Genomic DNA, 1,151 nt, shown 5'->3' on the forward strand with positions numbered 1-1,151 from the left:
TGGCGTCAGCAGTTAGCAGAAGGCTTGGGGCCTATGAACTTTGGCACAGATAAATGGCCTAACGGTGACCCCTACGTTTGGGGACGTGGGAACAGGGCGTTTAAGGGGGAGCTTTGTCCACAGCGACACCAGGAACAGGAGCTAACACCAGCTTGCGGATAGTTTAGCATGGGACCATCGGCAGCTGTCTGACCACCAGAGAGCCATGACCTATGGGAGAAGGCCCCCAGCACTGGTCGTGGGAGGAGATACACATAAGGAAGAGGGGAGACACCCCTACGGAACAGGCATTAGGCAGGGTGATGTCAGCGTAACGTCATGTACAAGTCGCATCCCAGCCTGCGGGCAGGAGGAGAGCGCGATGTAGCCCTTGGGAGGTGCGGGGGTGACGACCGGGGTGACGACGAGGAAGGTGATGCTGAGGAGGAAGATACTGGGTTGTTCTGCACGGGACGGTTCCGAGGGACACTCTGCCGTCTCTCAATCTACCTCGCTGGGCTGGAGCCTTTGTGACTTTGCTAAATGTGCTAATAATTCCTCAAGTGCGAGTGTCACAGCTGTGCCCATCGGGGCTCCCAGCTGAACCCCAGTTTCCATAATCCTGGGCCTGACCTGGGGACACGAACCTGCCAAACCTCCACAGGATCACTGGGAATTCTGAAGCAATCAAAAGAATGAATATGCAACTCCTACATCGGGCTCCAGCTGTGACTAGATCCGAGATCTCCTGCCTCAGCCCCCAGCCCAGCCTCTCTCGGCAACCCGTAGCCTTTCTGGGACACACTTTGTGCTAAAAACCTTTTCATAGGAATCTTTCCCGGGCCCAAATCCAGTTCCCTTTTCTTGTAGGCCCCACGTCAACGTTCACCCTGGAGGAGATGGAGGCCCTGCTGCTGCTGGCCCTCTCCATCCTTACTGGTGAGTGGTTCTGGTTGCGCTGGGGCTGGGATGCAGTAACGGGGATGAACAGGGAGCCGGGAATTTGGGAGACTCTGCCATGGCAATGGCCCCACCTGCCAATGCTTGGAATCCAGCAGGGGGCATCTGGAACGACTGGGGTTCAGTTGCAACCTCTAGGGGGCGCTGTGCTGCAGAGAGCGAGGTGGGGGCTCTCCTCTGGCAGTCAGGGCTGGCCCCGATGCCCCAGGGCA

General features: G+C 57.8%; 1 protein-coding gene across 1 annotated transcript in view; it reads left to right on the forward strand.

The window, feature by feature from the left end:
- Positions 1 to 318: 318 nt before the first annotated feature.
- Positions 319 to 1,151, forward strand: part of LOC112117116 (B-cell receptor CD22-like) — a gene marked incomplete at its 3' end in the record, with an annotated part of 5,232 nt that continues 4,399 nt past the window's right edge. The window contains exons 1-2 of the mRNA XM_029914144.1: positions 319 to 412; positions 850 to 918. Of these exons, the coding sequence (XP_029770004.1) occupies positions 319 to 412; positions 850 to 918 (163 nt within the window). The remainder of the gene's footprint in view (positions 413 to 849; positions 919 to 1,151) is intronic.

Source organism: Terrapene carolina, unplaced genomic scaffold (genome assembly GCF_002925995.2).
Source record: "Terrapene carolina triunguis isolate 2854851 unplaced genomic scaffold, T_m_triunguis-2.0 Scaffold31981, whole genome shotgun sequence".
NCBI lineage: Eukaryota > Metazoa > Chordata > Testudines > Emydidae > Terrapene > Terrapene triunguis.